At 41.7% G+C, this 22,211-nt stretch overlaps 1 protein-coding gene across 2 annotated transcripts in view; it reads right to left on the reverse strand.

Moving 5' to 3' along the window:
* SAMD12 (sterile alpha motif domain containing 12) overlaps positions 1–22,211 on the reverse strand; it is a 379,933-nt gene that overhangs the window by 161,348 nt on the left and 196,374 nt on the right. For both annotated transcript variants that reach the window (XM_032415888.1, XM_032415887.1), the window contains exon 4: positions 1,621–1,761. In XM_032415888.1, coding sequence (XP_032271779.1) covers positions 1,621–1,761 — 141 coding nt within the window. The remainder of the gene's footprint in view (positions 1–1,620; positions 1,762–22,211) is intronic.

Consider the following 22,211-nt stretch of genomic DNA (forward strand, 5'->3'; position numbering starts at 1 on the left):
ATAACCATAATACAGATTTATATGAGAAAATTTGGAAAATATAAAAAAATACAAAGAAAACAATTAAAATCACCCACAATCCTGCCACCTAGAGAGAACTATTATCAAAACATTGGCACATTCATTGGCATCCCTTTTTCTGTGTACATATAAAAATATGTTCTTTTAAAGAAATTTGATTCATACTATAAATAAAAATTTTTACATGGTCTTTCCCCCCCACCTCCACTTCCTATTTATTTCTTGAGTACTTCCCCATGTTGTCATATATTCCTTGAAGATTTAATGACTGCATTATATTGTACCTTATGAATTTAAACAAAATTGTTTCTTTCCATATTGCTGAACCTTTAGGTTGTTCATAATTTTTCAGTTTTATAAATAGCACTAGGATGAACTTTCTTATAATAAATCTTTGAATCTCTATTTACTTCTTCAAAGAAACTAAAAAGTATATCAGTATGTCAGATTCAAATTTAAATCACTCAGTGTACTTGTACCTATAAATTTACCACTGGAAGCCTCTGGAGACAAATGCAAATAATGCATATCAAATAAACACACTATTTTCGTATCACTCAAAGTCTGTATTCATCCTTCTAGAGCAGTCATCTTTAGGCAGTACATCACTTTCTCCAGGCAAATGGTCTATTACTGGGTTATAATCTAAATGCAATAACATGAAACTTGGCTGACCCAGATTTCTCCAATATCAGTATGCATGCAGTTACAATATTCTATAGATTGAAAAATACCCCAGGCTCTCAAAAATACATATTTTATCATCCTTTCACTTAAAACGGTGTGTAATGGACATTAAAATAAAATAAATAAAGGATTATAGCCAGTGGAGGTTGATAGCAACCAAATCTTATGTAGACACATGAGTTACATATAGTGCAACTTAAAGTTTTCTTCAAATTCCAGTTTTTTTCGGTCATTTCCTGTCATAGGTCTAACATATCGAATTTATTAATGATTCTTGTTTAGAGTTATATGGGCATAATATTCTGAGCTTAAATTCTTTACAGTCTATTTTTAAAAAATGACTCTATTTTCAGTTAGCATTCTCAAAAATCTCCCAAGAGTGTATGTGTTCATATGCATATATATACAGACACATACCTTTAAAATGTTTTTTTTCCCACTAGTCAGTGAAAGGCAAAGTAAAATGAAACACAACAAAAATCCCACTTGTATCATGATCGTATGAACTATGGAGTCACGCAAATTCCGAGGCCCCCTCAGACTTGGTAGTCAGACTAAGAGAGCTTGGGCCGCACTGTACAAGTCTAGGGGTGCAATTGTATCCTATCTCTGGGGTTGTGCAGTGCACAACCTATACAACTCTATGTGATGTCCTTGAAATTAGGTCATCAGATAATTCCATCTGCTCATCCATTACTTATTTGTGCATCCTTCCCCCAGTGACCTCTGAAAAAGAGAAGTTTTAGGGGGGAAGTGGCCTCTAAATCTATATGCCTTTTTTTTTTTTTAAATAAAATAAATTCTGCAAAAACACAGTAATAGTTTCTCCCTGGCTCCCCTTTGTCATGATGGTAAGGGTTTCTTTCTTCCCATCCTCCCCTTCCATCCACCCACTAGGCAGCAGCAGGATACCTTGTGTGAGTAACTGTAGGTTTCTGACTTCCTCGCGCACCTTCAGCTGGAGCACCTGTTGTAAGATATGCTGCCGGAGGTTCTCCTGTGCAATCCCCATCCGCTCAAGCTTTTTGTCCGTCAGTCTCAGCAGGGCTCGCCCTGCAGGGTTTCAAGAAATAAAAGAAAAAGCAAATGAACAATAGCTGGAGAGGATTTCCATCTTCGTTTTTGGCTAATCCTGCCGGAACAGTAGTTTCCTTCTAAACAGACGCTTTAGGAGAGGGGGTCCTCAATTATTCTTACAGACAAGAATTGATCATCTGGATAAGGCAAATGCACACATTTAGAAAAGAAACCCTCTTTTTATCTAATTTTGGCCATCCTCCACTGAAAACACACAGAGTCAAATAGAAGAAGAGAATTTGAACCTGGGTATTTTGGACCCAGATTGCAGGTTTCCATAGAAACAATGCACTTTGGCGGGCAATAGGTCCTGAGGCTGGCCCGTAGGAACTCATGCACGGACAGCCTAGCGGAAGACCGGGATGTGGTAGCTGTGGTTATAGAGAAACTCACCAATGCCTAAGCCAGGTTACAATAACGTTTCTGTGAAACATGCATGTAAAAGTTCCCGTTGTCACCTGCAGGCATTTGCCTGCTGCCCCCCCTAGTGCTGCGCTAGACTTCCATTTCCAGCTGGTGGGAGCTAAACCTTGATCCCAATCTCTGGCCTCAGGCAAGGGCTGCAGCAGCGCTGTGGGTGAGGGGAGCAGGCTGAGGGAGGGCATCTAATGACTGCCAAACAAGGTGGCTCCGGGAGTGAGTACCTGTGGTGTGCAGACACCCCGGGCCCCCGGCCAGCCTGGCAGGGCTTCCTTTTCCCCAGGACATCTGCATGATTCCCTTCCTACTATAGTTTCCATCAAATTCCCAAATTCTCTCCCACTCGGGGCTTGCCCTGAAAGAAGCAGAGTTCCATTGCGAGGGCTTAGCACAAGAAATAAAGAGCATGATTGTGGTTAAATGCTGTAGCCCCACCCTGTTCTCTCCCCGACCCCATCACCATACTTGTAGAGCTTTCTCATTTCAACTGATATAGAGTCAACTATGTGTGATCAATGGTATATCTCTGGGTACATTATCACATATACTTCAGAAAGTAAATTTTCTACTTCCTCAGAACAGACACCCACCAGCCAGGAGATGGGGTTAACGGACATTTTCATCAGAGATATAGGGAAGTGTATGTGGCCTGTGAATAGAGACAGGCAAATAGAAAGAACCAGGTAAGAGCGATCTGTGCTGTTTGCTCTTCTCTTTTACCTCCCATTAACCCTTGCTAAATGCATCAGCTGGGATAAGTTATGTAACATGTTACAGTAACAAATGATCCCCAAATATGGGGGTGCCTACAATAAGGTTTATTTCCTGTGTCCTGTACACATCAACCTTGAACATTGCTGATTATTGTACCAAAGGGAAAAGAGAAGGTGTTAAAAGGTCTCATGGGATCATAGCCTAGAGGTCATTTACAAATCACTGGCCAGAACTAATCACATGAACCTTCCCGCCCACACAGCGTTCACATATGAATTGTGTATCCAGTGGGGGGAGGGGGAGAGAAATATTTGACAGGCAGCACTGATAAGAACTACACCAATACAGACTTGGCTTGGGACCAGGGCCTGGCAAGGAAGTGAGTGCAGTGAGCTGTGGTGGTCTGAAGCTTCAGCAAAAGCTACATCTGGAAAAGGAAGAAGAGGCAGGGACAAGGAATCCTAGGTGGCCACAGCTGACAACACCGGGCAGATTGTGGTGGCCATGAGAAAGGAAGGAAAGAAGATACAGAGCCTCCAAGCAGTTCTGCTTGTCTCCTGTGATAGACAGAATGACATCCTCCCCTCCAAAGGTGCCCATGTCCTCTTCTCTGACACCTGTGAACATGCTACCTTACATGACAAAAGGGACTTCGAAGGTGTAATTATGTGAAGGGTCTTAAGATGGGAGATTACCTGGCATTATCCAGGTGGGTCTAATCTAATCACGCAGGGATCTATAAGGGAAAGAGGCAGGAGAGCCACAGAGAGAGATGGGACAATGGAAGCAGAGGTCAGAGTGAGGTGGCCACAGGCCAAGGAATTCAGGCTTCTAGAAGCTGGAAAAGACAAGGACATGGATTCTCTCTCCTACTCTCCCATCAGGAAGCATCTCTGCCAACATCTTGATTTTCCATAAGACCCATTTTGGACTTCTGATCTCTACAACTATAACACAGTAAATTTGCGTGGTTTTATGCCTCTAAGTATGTGAGCATTTGTTATAGCAGCAATTGACCTTTTGATTGAAATTTAACATACTTTTAAAAAATCAACCGGTGGCTTTAGATTCCCTTTCCTAATTTCTGGGCAGTGGCATCTCAAAGGTAGAGAGCTAAGGAGTGGTGAACCTGAGTTCCAGGCCAGGACAGTCCTGCCTTCAAATGCTCTCCTCACCGTCAAACCTTGGTCCTGAAGTTTCATTCAGGAAATAAAGAACGGGATTTGGTATCCTTTATGTGGATAATCCACTTTCAAATAAGACATCCAGCTCTTCATACATGCTCTCAACTTACAACTACTACATAAAAAGCTCCCTGAAGTTCAGATGATCTAAATCCCTCTCAACACCAAAATATAGATCACCCATCCTCCTTTCCTTTCCCCATTAATTGAGCTATGGTTTCATAAGCTGTGCCATTTGGGAGCCGGTGCTGCTGAGGCTCTGGGAAGACACACGGGAGCTGGGTCATGGTAAGTTGGCTGGTCTGTCTCTGGAGTATGGAGCTAGTAAGTCAAGATGAGGATTTTGTTCCAGTGTGCATGGCTCAGCTTCTCTGTTTGGTGGCCCCCTGAGAACCTCTAGCCTCAGCCTTTCCATTAATGTACCTGACTGGTCAAAGTGTGGATCCATAAGCCCTATTAGAATGTTATTCCCTACTTGGGTGGGTTAATAGCTTTAGCTCTGAAAATGCAAGTTACAAAATTCTATTAGTTGTAAAATCTGTGCATTTCAGACTATGTGGGGCAAACAATTGTGCTTATCAAACATTTCACATGCTAAATACTCAGCTATTCAAACTATTGTTATCCAAATCCTGAGAAAATAAATATTATTTCCATTTTGTAGAAAGGAAAATTGAGAAGTTGAAAAATATTCAAAACAGGAGAGCCTTTCCTAATTCTTCCTATTATATCTTCAGTTGTGCTTTATCTTCCTTGGGAGGAAAATGAAGGGCTCAGACTACAAGAAGAGAGATTATGGGGAAATTGTATAGAACTTCCGGAAAAAACAACTTCTAGAAAAGATCATGATCTGCATGCACACCAAAGATGGGATGAACAAAATCTGATTCACTGTCTTCCTTGGATGGTTCCTACAGAGCCACCCAGGTCCATGCTTCTGAAAAATCTGCTCAATTAGATCATTCCCAGCAGCAAATGTCCCATTAATCTCCTGTCCCACCACCTACTGCTGACCACAAAATAGTGTCCAAATAAGGGTGGTGATGCTTTTGATGCTGGTGTTGGGGAAGTGATAAGTAGTCAATCATCAATCACATTTTTTCTTTTTTTTTGCAATTTATGTTGTCACTTTTTGTTGTTTAGCATAAAAATCCAATTGTTAATTCAACAAACACTTATTGAGCACCTACTGTGTCCCTGTCACTTTGTTATTCCCCTGGAGTATGATGATGAATAGGACAGACAGGGTCAATCTTGGTGCCTTCAGAATGGCAAGGCAGGCAGCTAATGATAAATGTTGACAGGCATGTGATGTGTGCTAAGAAAGGGCAAACACAGATCACAGAACTGCATGACCTAACCTAGTCTGGGTACCAGGAAACTGTCACTGAGTAAAGAACATTTAACCTAGGACTTCAGGAGTAACAGGTAGTCAGACCTAGACCACTGGATAAAGCAAAGATTTTTTTGAAAGTCCAGCAACCACGTGGATGAAGAGGGAGACCACTACTGCAGACAGAGACCAGAGGCACGCTGTGATGGCTTTTGCATTCCCTGCCTGTTCTCCAGAGAGGGCCTTGGGCACCTTGCTCTGCACTCAGCGGTCCTCATAGGGAGGAGTCCAGAAGAGAAAAATCAATTCAGTCTCAGAAGAGGCACACCAACTAAGTATCCTGATACTCCAACCTGCTTATAAATGGTATTTAGCTAATCCAGGCTGCTCGGCCTTCACAGACTCATAGATTCTTAGAGTTGGAAGAAGCTTAAAGTCCTCCGCATTGATCATATGCTGACCTTTGACTCTTTCCTTTATCAAGCACGTATTGAGCACCACTGTATGCCCAACACTATTCTGGGTACTGAGGCTGTGGAGAGGAGTCGTCTTTTCTGTCTTCATGGAGCTTACCAATTAGTGCCAGAGATGGATAATTTACAAACGAACTGGTATGCAGCGGCAGACAGGGACCCCTCCCGGAAGGATGGCATTTTGTAGTTTGGGTGGTGAGGCAAGGCCTCCTTCCACAGGTGACCCCGGAACATCCAGAAATGTCAAAGTAATGAGCGGAATGGCAGGAAGGCTAGTGTCACGAGGGCCGAGGAGACAAGAGAATGATAAGAAAGGAGGTCTGAAAGAAGGCAGGTGCCAGATCATACAGGGCCTGCTAGGCCTCGGTGAGGACTTTGGATTTTATTCTGAACATGGGAAATTTTAAGCAAGGGATGACGTGGGTGTGATCTTATGTATTAAAAGAATCCCTCTGGTCCCTGTGTGAACGGACTGAGGGTGTGGAGGTGGGGAGGTAAGGAGCAGTGGGAGGAGTCAGCACATGGCCACGGTAGTCAAAGCAGGAGGGGCTGGTGCCTCGGGTGTGGGTGGAGGGGAAGAAGTTGTAAGAAGCAGAATTCTGAATTGTGATACTTAGAAGTGGGGGGTGAAAAAAAGGCAGACCTCAGAGATGATTGGGTTTTTCAACCAGAGCCACCAAGGGTCGGGGGCACCATTTCAGTGCAGGAAGCTGAATCCCCACTCCGAGTGAGGATGGGTTGGAGGCACAGGAAATCATGGTAGTGGGAGTGCTATTTTTTCTCTTGAGGTCACTTGGGATACAGAGAAGTAATGGAAAGAACAGAACTAAACAAAGGAGGATTCAAATATTCTTCCTTCTTCCCCATAGTGCTTTTAGTTCTTCAACATTCTTCTCAAATCCCAAAGCTCTGAGCTGACTGGGTTAAGGGGAGCACAGGGGGCACATCCTGGTGGAATTTAGAGAAATACGAGGGACCAGTAATAACCCAAGCTCTGTACTGCTTTGTCCCCAACAATGGTCCTCAGTGCCAAAGATGCTTTCTCAGGACCCTCTGCAGAAGCTCAAGCCAGGCAACAGGCAATGAGAAAGTTTGCCCAGCAGAAACACGGGTCCGATGCTCTGCTAACGGGCCTGGAAAATTAGTACTTTGCTGCAATATAAGCTTGAGCATAGACATAAAAGCTTTATCAAGTGTGATCCACCACAATGTGGCATAAGAATCAGTATCTGTCCTGTCAGCTTCCCTGCTGTCACTGTCCCTACACTTGCATGTAATGCTCAAATATTTATTGAATGAGTACACTTAGTGCTACTAAATGAATGTTCTCTTCTTTACTCACATACTGATGATCTCAAGGTCATTAACTGACTGTTTTTCCTGATGTAAGAGACTTGGCTGGAAACCGACTCCCAGGACGACGAGAAACTGGAAATAGCAGAGGGTGGAGGCTGTATTGTGTTGGTGGCGACCGCAGATGCCAAGTTGAAAGGAACAGAGAACTTGACGCTAAATGAGTACTTTGCCTTCCCGCAGGTTTCAAGAAAGACAAGTGTCTCGTTCTTCTTTTGAACAGGCAACCAAGAGAGACTGCAAGGCTCGATGGGCAGACGGGCAGCAAGAACGGACGAGGGGCCCTGGACACAGAGGGCTGTGTGTTCATTTCCTACAGTTGCGGTGACAAACGGCAAACACGGGGACTTAAAACAACAGAAATGTATCCCACGTACTTCTGGAAGCCAGAAGTCCAACAGCAGTTTCCCTGGGCTGAAATCAAGGTGTGGGCAGGGTCACATCCCCCCTGGAAGCTGAAGGGGAGAATCCGTTCTTGCACCTTGCTGCTTCTGCTGGCTGCCTGCATTCGCTCGCTGGCGGCCGTGCCACTCTGATCTGCGTATCCTCGTTTCACCTCCTCTTCTTCTCTTCTGTGTGTGTACTCTCACTCTGCCTCTCTCTCGGAAGCACGCTTGGGATGTGATGTAGGGCCCGCTGAAATAATCCTGGATAACGGCTTCCTGTGATGACCACATCTTCGAAGACCCTTCTTCCTTATAAGGTAAGCATCTACCAGTTCCTATCTCTGGGTGGCCGTCATGCAGCCTGCTCCAAGCTGGAAGGAATCTTGGAGATTTCAGAGTCTGGCACAGGATTCGTCGTCGTGTTCCACATAGAGAAGTGAGGCCCGGAGAGGGGGAGCTGACTAAAGCCACACAGGAAAAGGAGGGGGAAGACTTAGGTCTAGACATGCATTTCTGACCTTCAGGCCCAGTCTGGGCTTTGGTCTCTAGTTCAGGTGTTCCCTACCTTCTGCTCAGAGAATTGTAACAGAAGTCCTGTCACAGCTTCTCAAGATGGGCGACTGTATGTCGTAAGGCACAAGGGGAAATTTCTGGGTAAGCTTGGCAGGGGTTCGAGGGATGTGGCTTCGGGCCCTACCCTACTGGGAAGTCTCAGTGCCACTATAAGTGGTTGGGGACTGCCATTCTTCCCAGAGAAGAGGCTGGAACACAGGGCTCTTTTTTGCTAGAAACAGAGGTCACTTACAGTTCCCCCGTGAAAGAGCCATTTGTACCCTGGGCTAGCTCCAAACCTGCTCTCAGGTAAAGGCCTGTGTCATGCACCAGGTAGATGTTCCTGGCTCTACCCCACTCTTGGCTGGTCAAGAGCAACAGAGTGATGAGTGCCAGACATACAGCCAGTGTCCCATAGCCCGACCCTCGTATCTCCATCTCCTCCTCATTCCAAAGTTGGATTATCTGGAGCAAATAGAGAGAGAGGTAGAATGGCAAAAGCTAAAAGGTTTAGATAAATGCTCAGGAAAACATACATGAGGTCTTAGCTTTCTCATCTCTGCAATGGGGATGAAAATGACACTATTTTATAGGGTGACTGAGGATCAATTGACATAAAACATACACATGCCCTTTGCAAACTGAAACCACTAAGATCATGCAATATGGGTCCTATAGTTCTTTGGCTGGCTGAGAATGCTTTCTTCTCCTCATAGCAACGATCATGATAGCAAATATTTATTGAACAGACACTGAGTTAAGCATTGGAGAGTTTGACATGGATAACCTTACTTTCAACAATTCTCTGAAGATACTATATCTATACCTGATTAAGAGTGACTATACTCAGCTGAAGGTCCTATAGCCACTAAGCTGCAGAGCTGGGATACCAATATACATAAAGACCATGCTCTTAACCACCCCCTCAACTGCTGCCCAATAATTCTTCAAACAGACCTATGTGTCCCCAAGCCCATGTCAGCTGATTCTTGTGTAGGGAGACCCACAAGGCAGGTGAGAGGATGAGGATCAGAGAAAGGTCATCATATCTGATGACATAAAGGCAAGCAGTGCAAACACTGGCATAACTTCACAATACTCAAGGCTGTGATGGCCTTCATTCTTTGGTCTTTACTCAGTAGAGTATCACAGGGGACTGAGTAGTCTTTGAGAGCAGCCATTAAACAGATTCATCCTCTCCCTCATACAGATTATCTATGTCTGTACCATGAACTGAATAGACCACTAGGAGCTAGAAAGAGAAAGATAAGATGATTTCCCTGCCAGAGGGACAAGCACAGGTTCTTTGAGAGCCCACAGGAGGGGCACCTAACTTAGCTGGGGTCCTTGAACAACAGTAACAAAAAAAGCCAAGATGGTGAGGAGAAGGGAGAAGGGCATTCAAGGCACAGGGAACAGCATAGGCTAAGACAGGGATCTGAGACCCAAAAGGTGCATTTAGGGAACTCCAAGAAACTTGATATTGTTGCGTGTGAAGCATGAGGCAGCAAGCACATCACGCAGGGTCATGCCATTTCATGATGTTCTACCCTATAGAGGAGCCAGTCTTACTCTTTCTTTCTCTGTCCACCCCAAAGTAGCACATAGGAAACACTAAGGGATGATATGCACAGTTGCAAAACACTCCCATTTACAGGACTAATATTATGAATACCTGATTTTTGCCTACATTGTATCCCTGCTCATTTCTGGTAAAAGAATCTCTCTTGACTTTTGGGAGCTGGTTCTCCTCACCCAATGGGCCTTTTAATAATTAAAAAAAAAAATCCCTGTGGTACCTTTTACTTCTAAAGTACCATATAATGTTCTTGATTATGTTTATTTTTCATTTTCTGATTCCCTTCCACCTCCTCCCATAATGTAAGATCCATAACAGCAGGGTTTCATGGATGTTTCCAAGCACCTAGCTGGAGCCTAACTCAAAGTAGGCACTAAATACATATTGGTTAGGGGTGCCTGGGTGGCTCAGTCAGTTTAGCGTCCGACTCTTGGTTTTGGCTCAGCTTATGATCTCATGCGTCAAGAGATCGAGTCTTGAATCAAGTCCCTCATCGGGCTCTGCACTCAGCAGGGAGTCTGCCTGAAGAGTCTCTCCTTCTGTCCCCTTACACCATTCATGAACGCACACGTGTGCTCTCTCTCTCTCTCAAATGAATAAATTAAAAAATAAATAAATATTGGTTAAATTAATGCTGGGTGTTCACTAGAATTCATTAGAATTGCTAAAATTTGCTAGAATTGCCATGGTTTCTAAGAGAGAAGTTCTCTTTCTTTCTTAGATCATGTCCCAAGGGACAATATGAGCCTAGACTTGCTGTCAGTGGCTATCTTTGCCAACATATGGAGAGAATTTGCTAGAGAATAAAGCCAACAGAGGGAGCAGAGCTGAGGGAAAAAGAAAAAACAGGAGTGAGGAAGGAAGATAACAATAAGGGATTTCCTGAATACAGCCTTGCCTGAACTCAGATACCCCTGGGCTTCTCATTTATGTAACGCAATATTGGGGTGGGGCAGGTTAGCAAGCTGAGCTCATTTACACCATTTGCTTCCAAGGGAATCTTGACTTACAGGTCCAAGCTCATGTGTGAGGCTTGGTTGAGGCACTGCACCGTCTCTCTTATTCCTATTTTCAAGAAAGCCCATCATGGTGTATATAAGAATGATATGAACCTATCCTATAATAATTGGCTTTCAAAAAGTTAATCATTGGCAAATTTTGGTATTTTAATTTTTATTCCTTACAAATTGTTTGGAATACACCTTAAATCTGACTGCATATTTCTATTTAATGCACCTGGGGCAAATCCTTATCCAATTTATGACTGGAGGTCGCAAACTCAAATGTTGTCAAATGTGTAAAGAGAACCACTCTAAGGGACAACAAGGAGTAGGTGGACCATGGTAGATTGGACAGTTTGGTCTTTTAACTTTCTAAAATGAGCAATTCCAACCCATTTTTGCTATGCTAGAATACAGGCTGAGTGTTGCTACTTCTACTATTTTTAAGTTAAGAACAACTGAAAATCCAAAAGTTTTATGAAGCCTCCCAATTTAAAATTTGCCTGTTTTTTTCCGTACTATGACAGCCAAACAATTCATGTATATGGGTCCTATTTGGCTCACAAGTTACCACTTGCAACATCTGACTTTTAACCCTCCCTCCCTCTTGTCCCTCCCACTTGCAATGGAAAGTGATTCAGGAACCTCACCTTCAGGGTTTCATCAGACTTTAGGAATAGACTTCAAGTTTGGGTATTCCATTCTCCACAGACTATTCCAAATTAACAGCTAACCCAAGACCAAGGGGAGTTGAAGAGTAGTGAACTGGCCCTCTGTTTTTTTATAACTTGGATGTGCCTTGCAAATCCATCTTCTTAAGTAACGCCCACCCCAGTGCTTGATTTCCTAAAGATGAGTGAACCACCAATACCAGAGTTAACAAGGACTCTGAGGTCAGCCAACCTATTGCCTCATTTGCTGGCAAGAATGTGTGCAAAACCTTCCAAGACCAATAAATCTCTTCTCACTTCTACCTGAGAGCACAGCCCACTGCCAAGCCTGGTCACTCACTTGGTTACATTAAGAATGATTAGCCATTAATTGAAGGCTAAGAGAAGGATTCATGGACATTTATTTGTACTGTAGTTACTGTAAGTAATTTATCATACTGATGGGAACTGGACACATTGGTTGTTTTGTTTTGTTGTTGTTGTTTTTAACCAGTCTGGGGTAAAAAGACTGTTTTAGACAATCTAGTTTTTTTTTTTAGTTTAACTTTATTTAAATTCGATTAATTAACATATAATGTATTAATAATTCCAGAGGTAGAGTTCAGTGATTGTTCAGGTAGAGTTCAGTTGTATATAACACCCAGCACTCATTACATCATGTGCCCTCCTTAATGCCCATCACCCAGTTATCCCATCCTCCCAACCCCCTCCTGACAATCTAGTTTTTTGGTTGAATATATTCAGGTGATGATGTTAATAGGAAGAAACTGGAATAATGTTATTCCCCATCTGAAATATAAATTCAGAAAGAAATTATGATGCTTTTCAAACAGAGTGAAAATGTGGCCTTGCATGATTCTTTAGCCCTCCAAGAAGGAATACACACCTTCCAAACAGTAAATTAAAGGTTAAATCCTTTTGGTAGTACATAGAGTTACCAAATCCCCTCCAAAAATTAATTTAAGAAACCCCTAAAACATTTTGTTTGGGAATTCTGTTCTAGTCCCTCGGAAGACTCTGTAATTACTTCCCTTGTACCTCAGAGCAGATTTTTCAAGCAAAGAAATCTAGTACCAACATAACAGAGACTAGAGCTGAAGATTTATTATTTCATAAACAACCTTCAAGGTCTTTTCTGTTTTTGATAGGTAGACCGAACCTCTTGGTATGTTTGCTTTTATTTATTAGCATTTGTATGCATTGTTTTGGGATTCTCTGTTAATTGAGTGTCACTAGGTGAGCAACCCACCGTGCATTAGGTATCTTTTAAAGTTAATTGCCAAGAAGCATGTGAGATGTCTATTGACAAGTGTCCCCCAGCCCTTGATATTCTGCTCATGGCCATAACAGCCAAGCATGTAGAATGTTCTTATGCTGGAAACGGGCACTAGGCATGCTGGCTTCTCCATGTGAATTAATTTAAACTAGTGACTCATAGTCAAAGTAATGCTTAAAGAAAAGTTTTAAAGCTACTTCGACTCTCTCTTCCTGATGCTTAGGGATTTGTTTTTTCTTAAACTTTTAAATGCTTAACTTTATTAGCATCAGGGATTTTTTTTTTTTAGTAGAAAAATTAACAAGTGAGTATTCTCCCCGGTCCAGATACATTCAACAGAAGACATGGAAACAGTACTTCTGCCTTCAGGGAGATGAAAATTACCTGTGATGTAAGATCAGCGAACATTAAAGAGCCTTAAAGCAATTATGTGATAAAACCTGTAGCAATGACCATGAGGACCATAAGATCTTGAAAGTCAGGGTTGGATTAACCAGTTATTAGCTACCTGGTTATTGCTCTGTGATGATTCACCTTTTTAGGCTTCAGTTTCTTAACTGGTAAACTGGGGATGATGTGATACCCTCTCCTATGTTGTCCTGATTAAGTACTCAAGAAAGTAAGCAAATAGAAAATACTGTTGCCACTTTTAGAAAGAAAGGTAAGGAGCTCACTCCAAAACTGATGGGGTTCCCTGAAAGGATGGGACCCTAATGGTAGAGCAAGAATCCTTTATCAGGAATGAGGGGTAACAAGCAAAAGGAAATTCTACTTATGACATGCCAAGTTTCAAAAGCTTTCAACAAGATATGCAAGTAGAGTGGAACTCATCTGCTTAGTCTATTTTGGCAGTATTGACATTCAAGGCTGGATAATTCTTTGTTGCTAGGGGTAGGGGGTGTCCTGTGCATTGTAGGATGTTTTGCAGAGCCTCTGGCTTCTTCTACTTGCTAGATGCCAGTAGCACCTGCTCCCAGCTGTGCCAATCAAAAATGTCTTGAGAGTTCTGGCAAATGTCTGCTGGAGGGCAAAATCCCCTTAGTTGAGAACCATTTATCTGGATGTTTGCTTCCAACGGATTCTCAGAATGCTAATCTCCAGGAGACAGACTAATTCTCAGCATTGAAGGTTCATGGGACTCAGGTGGCTGAGAAGGCAAACCAACCAAAAGTTTACTTTTGGGAAAAGCACCTACTGTGTGTCAGATCTTTTTCCATTCATTTTCCCATTTAATCCACAAAGCACCCTGGAAAGCATTCTTAACTACATTTTAAAAATGAGGAAACTAAACTTCATGGAGGTAAAACACCATAGCCCTTTAAATGAGGTATAACTTAAGGGGCCTCATTAGTAATAAAAGTTGACTGAAGTTTCCTTGTTTGATAAGTAACCAAAATTTGAGGGAACCGAGACCATAAACATTGATACTGTTTGGCATTGCTTCAATGCTGAAGAAACAATTAAAATACACATCTACATAATGGTCTCTTTTGTACTCCAAAAGGGAGTAAAAATAAGCTAATCAAGCTTGAAGTGCAAAATTTGAGGTCAACAGGTTACATCACTAAAGGTTATGTTATATTAAGATAAGCAACATGAACAGATTCTCAGTGTCTTGTTTATCCATGTCTCCATACATGCTTCTCCTTCTAATGCCTTCCCTCCCTTCTTGTCTGATGGGCTTCAAGGACTGGCTCAGGTCTGTCTTTCTCAGCAAGTGCCCCCCGGCTCCCCTTGCAACCTCACCTTCGCAACAGGTAAAATATAAGGTGCTAAGTGCTACAGTAAGGGTCTCTACTTCTCTACTTAAAGGTCCTTAAAGCAAAAGTGTATCTTTTCATTTACATAGTGCCAACATCCAAGAAACTGCCTAATAAACTACTGAAATAATATTTGGACAGTGTCACAATAAAATCTGTCAAAGGAAACCCAAGTAGAGAATGTGGCAGACCGTAAGGGGAACAGCCCCATGTTGCCTTGTCACATACATTGGAACTAACTGGCTTTACCATGTCTGTAATGTCAATACCTTGACTTTGCACAAAGATCTGCAGGCTTGCAAGAGCCATCTAATAGTCCAGGCTGGTGATGGTGCTAAGGATTGTAGGACTTGAGACATAATGGATAACAGCTTTCTTCTCTTATTCTTTCATCTCAGAGATTATAATGCTAGAGCAGGAAAAAGATGGGAAGAACAGAATGAGAGAAGGGAGGGAATTCATGCTGAGTTTGATCACTCCTGTAGAGTGGCAGCACAAGGGGAAGGGGTACTGGGTGCCCCCGACAGCATGGACAAATGGCTTTATGATGATTAAGGGCATAACCCGTGGAGTCGGATGCTTGGGTGCGAATCACATCTCTACCACTTACAGAACACCCTACATTAAGCAAATTACTTAACCTGATTTAAGTGTTCATTTTTCCATCTTAACAGTGAGTATGATAAAGTACCTCTGTCATAGAAATATTTGTAAAGAATAAATGAGATGATACACGAAAGCACTTAGCACAGTGCCTGACACATAAGCAGCTTTCAATAGAAGTTAGCAATGGATGATGATGATGATGATCAGTCCTAAAACTGAGAAGTAGCCACAGGTGAGCCTATGATCAGCAGTGTGGCTCCTTTGTTCCCACAGGTGTAATGTATGGAAACCTCCATGCTAATTACAAACACCAATGCTTAAAAAGCACACCTCTTTACTCACTGTTACTCTCAACCTCTGCTTAGTGCTCAGATCACTTAGCTGCCCTCAATTTCCCTTTTATAATTCCACATTATAGGATGTGTGTCTCAGATATTTAAAGTAATTTCAAATTGAATTTTTTTTCTAAAAAACCCTAAGTTGCAATGAGATATTTCAAGAATTGCTTGGAAAGAAAGCAAAGCAAGGTCAACTTGGGTTTTCTCCAAGTGTGCTAGAGCCGGTGTTCTGGGACCAAACAGCCATGTATGAGGGTTCTCCAACCTCTCCAACCTTTCAAATTATCATTGTAACTAATAGTTTGTTCACTGTGGGTACAAATAAAGACATGCTATAATCAATAACGAACTCTTTACAATCAGTTATAAATGATAATCAAAATGGACTCTGAATAAGTTGGAGAAACAGAGGAAGTTGAAGGAAAAAAGTGAGACTCTTTGGCATGATTTTTTTCCTTCTGACTTAGATTTGGTTATAAAATATTTAGTTCATTGTTAGTTCATTCTTCTAGCAATAATGCAGTTAGTAACTCATACTTTAATCATGTTAATTTCTGGGGGAAGGGACCTGAACTTGCAGTAGAATACTTGGGTTTGAAGCCTGGTGCCTCCATACCGTGGGTGCCATGCACTTGGACAGCTTACTTAATGCCACTGAATCACAGTTTCCTCATCTGTAAAATGGGAATAATGATTTTGGTCACTTGGAGTTTTCTATGTGAAAGTTAAATTAGGTAGTGCATTTGAAAGTGCCTAGCACAGTATCTGACTCAACACATTTCTTTCAAATTAAACATACAGATTACATAAAGATTTGCCTCAGGTGGGCTTCTATCATTACACTTACTATAATATAATCATGAATTTGTTCACATGCCTGTCTTTTCTTCTAAACTCTGAGCTCTTTAATGAAGAGAATGTGGCTTTCATTTAATTGAGTAACTCCAGAGCTCAGCAGTTGGTAAGGTTCACTAAAGTGTTGCTAAATGAATGAATGGATTTCTCCTGTGAGAGAGGGAGAGCAATGGTATCATTCCCATTTTAAAGAAAACAGGCCCAGAAAAGTGAAGTGAGCTGCTCAAGATCACACGGCTAGTAATCAGTGGAGCAAAAACCAGAACCAAGACACCTGATTCAAATTCATGCTGCCTCTATTTAGAAAAGTTCAGTGTTTACTTAATAAATAATTAATGATCTTCTAATGTCAGCCACGGGGCTACATGCTGGGTATAAGCTGCGAATCCAGCCCATGTGGTTGCTGTGCTCACAGAGTTGCAGTTTAGTGAGGAAGTATACATTAAAAAAATTAACACCCAAATAAACACTTTCAACAAAGGAAAAAACCCAAAATGTTCTTCATGAGAGAAACAGTGGAATCCCAAGTAAGACTGAGATATGGGGAAAGCAAATGTGAAGGAATCTTCCGGCTAAGAGATGAAGGACGAGAAAGACAGGAGTAGAAGAGGGGAAGCGCTCTGTGGCAGAGGAAAAACTATGCAATGTTCTGTGTAGAGTATTCCTTTCAGAGAAGGCAAGAAGGCCAATGAGGTGGGCTTGTGGGAAGGGTGGAGGCCAGCAGCTCGAGATGAAGACAGAGGGGCAGACAAGAGCAAGATCATTCATGGTCTTGGAGGCAAATCGAGGATCTCATTATTTACAACAAGTGTGATAGGAAGTCAGCATAGAGCTTCAAGCAGGGCAGTGATATGATACAATTTATATTTTAAAACTCTCTCTGGCTGCCTATAAAAATAGTCTCAGCTGAGGATCTAAGTGACACCTGGAAGTAGAGAAACTGGTCAGGAGACTGGAGCTTTTGTTGAACCCACAGATGGTGATTGCTTCTACTAGAAAGGTAATGATGGAAAGATGTGCATTTTGCATGTAGAATCAAAAGGATTTGGTGGTAGATTAGGTATTTGAGGCAGGAGAGAAGGGACTGTTAAGGATGATCCCACTATTTCTGATTTGGGCAATAAAAGTGACATAGGGAATATTGAGTGAGCAAATTTAAGGGAAAAGATCAATACCTCTGGTTAGGACATGCAATAAATCTGAACTATCTATGAGATATTCAGTAGAAATGTAAAGTTAGCATGTAGGTGTACACACTGGAGCTCCAAACAAAAGTCAGGTCTGGATTGAGCTTGGAGCCGCCATCATAGAGTTGACGTGCAAACCCACAGTCAAAGAGAAAGGAAGCATGAACAGGGGATTGACCCTAAGACTGATCTTTTGAGGAACTCTAGCATTGAGTGGGTAAATCAGTGAGATAAGCCAATGGGGACACTGCTAAGGAATGGCTGGAGATATGGAACAAAATGTGGGAGTGTGAGGTGTCAGGAGGAGGGTAGTTCAAGAAAGAGAAGGGGCCATTTGTGCCGAATGCTGAGAAGACTGGCAAAGTGTACTCACTAGAACATACCATGGAATCTAAGGTCCTTGATGCATAGGAACCCTGGGTGTACATACTGTGTGAAAAGTGAAGGGACTAACACTTCAGGCTACTCAATAACTTTTCTCCCAGGTTACATAGCTTTTGTTTGACCCAAAAGACAAAGGTAAAGGAGTTGCACGGAAATGGATCCCTAAAACTTTGACATCATGATTATCAATAATAAAAACATCATTATCAATAGTTTATCGGACAATGATGATGGGCTGAGTGTAAATGAATAATTTCTCATTCTTCAATTTATTCTTTGGGATAGCCCTCTCGGCAGGTTCCATTATTATCCCCATTTTTAAAAGGAGGAAAATGGTGCTCGACAATTTAAATACCTATGATCACATGGATAGCAAGGGATAGAATTTTGAATTATTATTTTTCAATTCCAAAACTCATCTTCTCCTCCCATTCTGTAGCCTGGCCTTTTTCTGCATATGAACAGAGCTTTTGAAAAAGAAGGGAATTGGACAGAAATATGTCTAGCTCTCATTAGAGGGCCTGTTGCATAGTAGGCCATCAATAAATGGTTGGTGGAAGGGTGGGAGAGAAGGAAAACATTGAAGGAGAGAGACCAGAGAAGAGCAGAGACCAGATAACTTAGACCAAATCAATGCTGTTCTACTGGCTGGTACAGACCTTGTGCTGTGCCACTCAGATCTCCCTTAAGAACTAAGGAACTTCCCAGCTGCTGGAAGGCAGTGTTGCCTGGTGTCCCCTCTCAGCTGTTGACCCTTCTTTCCACTTGGGCTGCAAAGAGCCACCTTGCCCAAGGTCATGCCCCTCTTCCTGATAGCAGCCTGCATCCAATGCCGGTGGACAGGGGTGGAGGGAGAAGGTATAGAGATCCAGGCCCCCAAGGTGACCCAGCCCTAGCTTGGGACAACCCCAAAGGTCAATACCAGCTCCAGGACTAGGGTTGACCATGGTCTTACCACGACTGAATCACAACCCGACACCTCCCCCAGTCCAGTCCTGCTTCTTTCACTTCCTCCATAGGTTTTGAACCTGAGGAGACCACCCAATACCCTTCCAACATGCAGATTTCCTCTGAGCATGCCTTCTGGGGAACTGCAACTCTGACAGGGTTTCATTGGGCAAAGGGGTAGCTGATCGATTCTCTGACATAAACATTATGTGTTGCCTGTGGTGATTTTCACACAGCCTGGGTGGCTGCACTCTACCATCTAGGATGCTTCGAGGTCACCTACCTCCATTGTTAGTAGGTGTGTGTGCAGGGAATGAAAATGAATTTTTAATAGTGGCCTCTGCAATATATAATTAATAAGATAAATCTGCTAAAAATTCTCTTTGCACACCATCTATTGATTTTGTAAGTGTTCCTCATTTTCCATAAAACACTAGTAATACTATATAATCATAGTGTACACCGTATTTGAGCACTATATAAATCATAAAATACATAGGTGCATGTGCATACACATACACAATATATTCACATGTACACGAAAACCTATGGACAATCCATCTTACTGAGGGCTTGCTATATGCCAACCACTGTGATAAGTGCTGGACATGAATTAACTCATCGTATTTTCACAGGCAAGCACAGTTCTCTTATTTTCCAGATGAGAAAACTAAAGCCCAGAGAGATTAAGAATCTTGACAAAGACTTCCCAGCTAGAAGAGCTGATGCCTTGAGTCACTTCTGGGACCACCAGATTTTTTCAAACTCTGTACTTTTAATCACTGTACCACACTGAACATTAATTTCAGCAAATTTCTTATAAAAATCTGTGAATGTGATAAAAGGATAAAAGAAACAAAGTAAGACTCACTGATCCCTCATTGTGTAAATCTGGATTTGTATAATGGGTTTCCTCAAACCAGGACACACCCAGATATACAAATAAGTCAAAGTCACAACGAAGCCACAGGGAAATGCAGCATTGTCCTTTGCCCCTTGCAAAAGCTACATCTTCTCAACAACTGAAGTAAGCTTGCTTTTACAATTGAAATGTCTTCCTTTGTATGCAAAGTAATGGAGCATAGCAGAATACATGCCTTCAGCTACAAAAATCTGTAAATCAACACACCCTCCACCATGTTGTGGCTGTGAGAACAGACACCCTCACAAGCCAGGACACAGCCTCTGTCAAAGGAAGGGCTGATTACAATGAATACTGAACAGCCACTAAAAACAGAAGTGAGACCAAAAAAACACCTTATAACTCATAAATGTATTGCTGTCATAACATCAACAGCTTGAATTCAATGAAAACTATATTGGTTAAATTAAGTCTTCTACATAAAGATGTCAAATGTTACAACTTCACTATTACAGTGAAGAATAGCTTCAAAATGTGCCTAAACTGAAGAATTAGATGATACCATCCTTAGAAATGGGACTTTATGGAATTGTTCAGTCTAAAATCATAAATCTGTGCTTGAACATCAAATTTTTCTTGGTTTGGGTTGTATAATTGAAGCCACCTGGACCATTTTTGTATCTTGCTTCTAACAAAAAGAACATACATGTTTTTTGAATGTTCCTAGAGTTCTCCCTTAATCATAGAGTACCGTGGAAACTGGAAACATCTGAAAATTTGAATTTATTAACATTTCTTTCAGATTTTGATAGTGAAGCAACAGTCTTCCAGATTGCTTTTTGCCCTAGGTCCCATATATTTTCTGGATTGATTATAGCTTTGGGCTTTATTTAAAATACCAAAAATGGACACGTGGCTAGTGCAGTTGGTTAAGCATCCAACTCTTGGTTTCAGCTCAGGTCATGATCTCAGGGTCATGAGACTGAGCCCCATGCTGGGCTCCACACTCAGCACGGAGTCTGCTTGAGAGTCTCTCTCCCTCTCCCCCTCCCACTCATGCTCTCTCTTTCTCTAAAATAAATAAATATTAAAAAAACTAAATAAAATACCCAAACATTAAAAACTCTTGAAGACACAGAAGTCAGAACCCATGAGAATTCACCTTTTAGATGAGCTAAGTCAGGAGATCCATTCCTGGGATCACAGATATACACACAGAAACAAAACTTTTAAAGATATTAGGATTGCTGAAATATATACTAAGTGTGCTTCTACATTTAACCTTGAGATTTTATTTTCGGAAAGTCTTTTCATCACTTACAAACATATCCACATGATTTTTCATTCCAACTTTTAAGAAGAAAGTAAGCCTTTCTTGAGCATGATTTACATTTCCTTTATTTGTTCCTTATAAATTATATTTTAAGCTCAATATTCTGATTTATGAAGCTCCACTTCCTTGTCTTTCCGTAAGAAAAAAGGCACACGTCTCCAAGATTAGATTCTAAACAATCCTCTGCATGTAATTATGAAAACCTGGGCAACACAGGAAAAAGTTGGAGAAGAAAATAGTCTGCTCACAAAAAGAAATAATTCAGTATTACAAAATCACTGAAATTAGAGAGGGAAAAAGCTTATTAGGTCATTTATCAAAGGAAGTATATGCCTTCGAGACCCAGCTTTAATATGCCAGAGATGTCAGGTCACCCCAAGGTGCCTCCAATCTTTTGATAAAGTGGAGAAACTAAAGCAGGACATTTAAGAATCAGTCCTTAATCAAAGGCAAGTCCTCACAGATCAAAATATCAGAGAGAAATATGTAAGATGAAGATGAGAGGCAAATGGAGAAGTAACACTGAAACGTCAAGGAGATGAAACTTTGAGATGCCAGTCCTGTGACATCCATGCTGACAAAGTGTCCAGGGACTGGAGCTTAGAAGGGAATTTACAGCCAGAAAAGCCAGAGGGGTCAAAGGCTAAAGGATATTATTGTGTGCAAAACCCCAACCTTTCATCTAAGGAATGTACCTTAACCCTCAGAAATCTGCTCTGTTTTTCTTCTAGCAGAGAGCAAAGGCTAGTTGGACACATTCTTCTGAGTGTGTTGGGGAGGGAGGCGATACAGGAGTAGGGGTTCTGGACAATAAAGCAAAAAAACGTAACCGAGCAGCAGATGCAGGGATTGACCAAGATAATCAGATCAGAATCACCTCAAAACTTTAAGCATCTTCAGATTTCACCCTATGACCTCTGATGACACATCTTTTGTAAGGCACGATCTTGTTGATCTTTTGTAAGGCACAATCTTGTTGATCTTTTGTCTTTTCTTCATTAAAAAAAAAAAAAAAAAAGTACAGCATTACTAACTAGTCGTTATAAGCCACTTAAAAGGAGAAGCCTACCAGAAAGTGTAGGAAAATAAGGTACAAAGAACTTGCTGGTGAGCAATCGTTAAAGTTTATCAGAATCTGCGTCAAGAGCCCACCCACACACCCTGCCCTGGGAAGTGGGTACAAAGCTTCTCTGCTGAGGTGTCGCATCTCT

Source organism: Phoca vitulina, unplaced genomic scaffold (assembly GCF_004348235.1).
Source record: "Phoca vitulina isolate PV1807 unplaced genomic scaffold, GSC_HSeal_1.0 scaffold18, whole genome shotgun sequence".
NCBI lineage: Eukaryota > Metazoa > Chordata > Mammalia > Carnivora > Phocidae > Phoca > Phoca vitulina.